General features: G+C 33.0%; 1 protein-coding gene across 1 annotated transcript in view; it reads right to left on the minus strand.

Moving 5' to 3' along the window:
* Window positions 1-2,102: 2,102 nt before the first annotated feature.
* The window catches only part of LOC122264755 (protein lethal(2)essential for life-like), a 1,032-nt gene continuing 634 nt past the window's right edge, over window positions 2,103-2,500 (minus strand). Inside the window, exon 2 of the mRNA XM_043033801.2 lies at window positions 2,103-2,479. Within this exon, the coding sequence (XP_042889735.2) occupies window positions 2,243-2,479 (237 nt within the window). The 3' untranslated portion in view covers window positions 2,103-2,242. The remainder of the gene's footprint in view (window positions 2,480-2,500) is intronic.

Raw genomic sequence — 2,500 nt, forward strand, 5'->3', positions numbered from 1 at the left:
ACTGGTCTGTAGCTACTCATGAGATCACTGACGAATTTGGCTTCTCCGCACGAATCCATGATTTGGTCGATGGCTGTTTCAAAGTGTTTCCGAATATCCTCGAAGAAGGAGTCATGGAAGAAGAGTCCCTTCTCAACGATCGGAAAAATTGAATCCTCGTTGCATTTGGTTGCTTCTCCAGGTTTCTGTTCAGTAAGTGAGGTAGAATTGTTGTTTTCCATCTTGCCCATACTATCTATCACTTAAACAAGATATATTTATTGAAGAGGAAGATTGCAGGTTGCTTGTTCTCCCAAAGAATACTGTTTGCGTTGTGTCTGGCAGGAGGTGGTTTCTGAGGCTTTTATGTGGCGAGAGTTGGGTGTATGCCCAACTTCGCCCTTCTACATTTGGGTACTCGGTTAGGCCTTCTTGGCAACATCTTTAAACAAATTTCTTGAAGCTTCCAGTTCTTAATTCTCGTAGTGCTGATATATTTAATGCTACAAAAAAGTTTAGAGAATGACGTCTAACATAGATGATTATGTGCATGTGCATATGCTATAGATCCTTCATATACACAAATAAATACAATTGTGTGCGGCAGCATCTTTCTGCGAAATCTCTTGAATCTTCCAGTACTCGATAGCATCATTTATAGAACTACCAACAAAACTTAGAAAGTGATTCTGAAGAATGAATATCATGTAAAACCATGAAACATTTTTACTTATACATATTTACAAACGTTTAATATATATATATATATATATATATATATATATATATATATATATATATATATATATATATATATATATATATATATATATATATATATATATATATACATATGAACACATACATATATATACATATGAATAAATACATATATATACATATATATATACAGATGCAGATATATATATATACATGTGTGTGTTTGTGGTGTTTTTGTATATATGTATATATAGATAAATAAATATATAAATATGTATATACATATATATGTGTGTGTGTGTCATATATTGCCCACACACATATGTGTATATATATGTGTGTGTGTATACATATATGTATATGTATATATATATATGTATATATATAAAGATATATATATATATATATATATATATGTATATATATTAAGAAATATATAAAAGCATATACATATAAGTTTATGCCTTTACGCACCTTTGCTCTTAGTCAATGTCTCCATCAGCCTCATCCTAGCCTTAGAGGAAATCCTCCAGGGTCTTCCAGTCTTGAACCTGAATTTGTAACTGTCTACCAATCTATTTATATAAATGTTTATGTATACATATTATGCATATGCGCCCACAGTCACTCATTAGTATGTATCTACCTATTTATCCTGTTAAGGGAGTAAAGGGGGGAGGTATGTATATATATGTAGTATACATATGCAGTGCTCTGGTAACGTTCTTGGCTGGCAACCTTCAACCCCATACTGTCAGTGGATGGTAACCCCAGCCACTCCTCGCACAAAGGGGGTAATTTAGAAGCACATTAAACAGACAGCCACAATTTAAACTGAAGTCCCAGAATATCACTATTTGCATAACTTGGATTTCTCCGTTTTCACTACCAACGCTTGGCGAATCAGCTCTTCAATATCTATTCTAATCTCAAGTAGTAGGAACATGAGTATGTTGATGTGTATGTAGTGTATGCTCCCGCATGTCTTCATTTATAAATATATGTATGTGTATACGCATATAAAGAAAAACATGGCTTTAAACAACATGAATAATCTAATAATAAAATATAATGATTAGATGCACAGATGTATAATAGAAATAAAATTACCATGCCGCTTATTCTCAGGAGGATAAATGCTTTATCAAAATTGGCGTTTTCTTACTTCTGTCTTCAATCGTAATGCTGTTTTTATTACCATAAAAGGCGTTAAATTGTTTGGATATATTTAAGACAAAAAAATCTTCGAAGGCAAATTTCTATTTTCATTTCAGATTCATAAGTCAAAAGATTTAGATCACTGTTAATAATTCTACCACCATAGATACCTCAAAATGGCTATGGAAACATAAAGTCTATATAAGATCAAAGGATAATTGTAAACAGAGGATAATCGAAAGACATTTTATTCCAAACTCTTCTTAAAATCTATTTTTATATCAAAGTATAAAAGCTAGTCATATACTGTTATCACAATAATATATACATATCAAAACCGTAAAAGTATTTTCGTCCTTATGAGCTACCCTTCTGCTATCTTTATTTATTTTGTTTCCTCTGAAATCTTCGGAGCAGTGATAGTCAAGACGCCATCGGAAGACATTGCTGACGTCACGGCCTCCAAGTTCACTTTGCCTGGGAAGTTGAAACGTCGACAAAAGCTTTTCATGGACTTGAAGTCGCCATCTTCCTTTTCCACTCGACCTTCCACCACCACATGTTTATCCTCCGCTCTTACTTTGACGTCTCCACTCTTGAAGTCATGAACATCCAGCACAACCTGTGTATAAAATGTTTCCAA

The sequence above is a fragment of the Penaeus japonicus genome, unplaced genomic scaffold (genome assembly GCF_977035675.1).
Source record: "Penaeus japonicus unplaced genomic scaffold, GWHDUDI00000001_assembly GWHDUDI00000009, whole genome shotgun sequence".
Taxonomy (NCBI): Eukaryota; Metazoa; Arthropoda; class Malacostraca; order Decapoda; family Penaeidae; genus Penaeus; species Penaeus japonicus.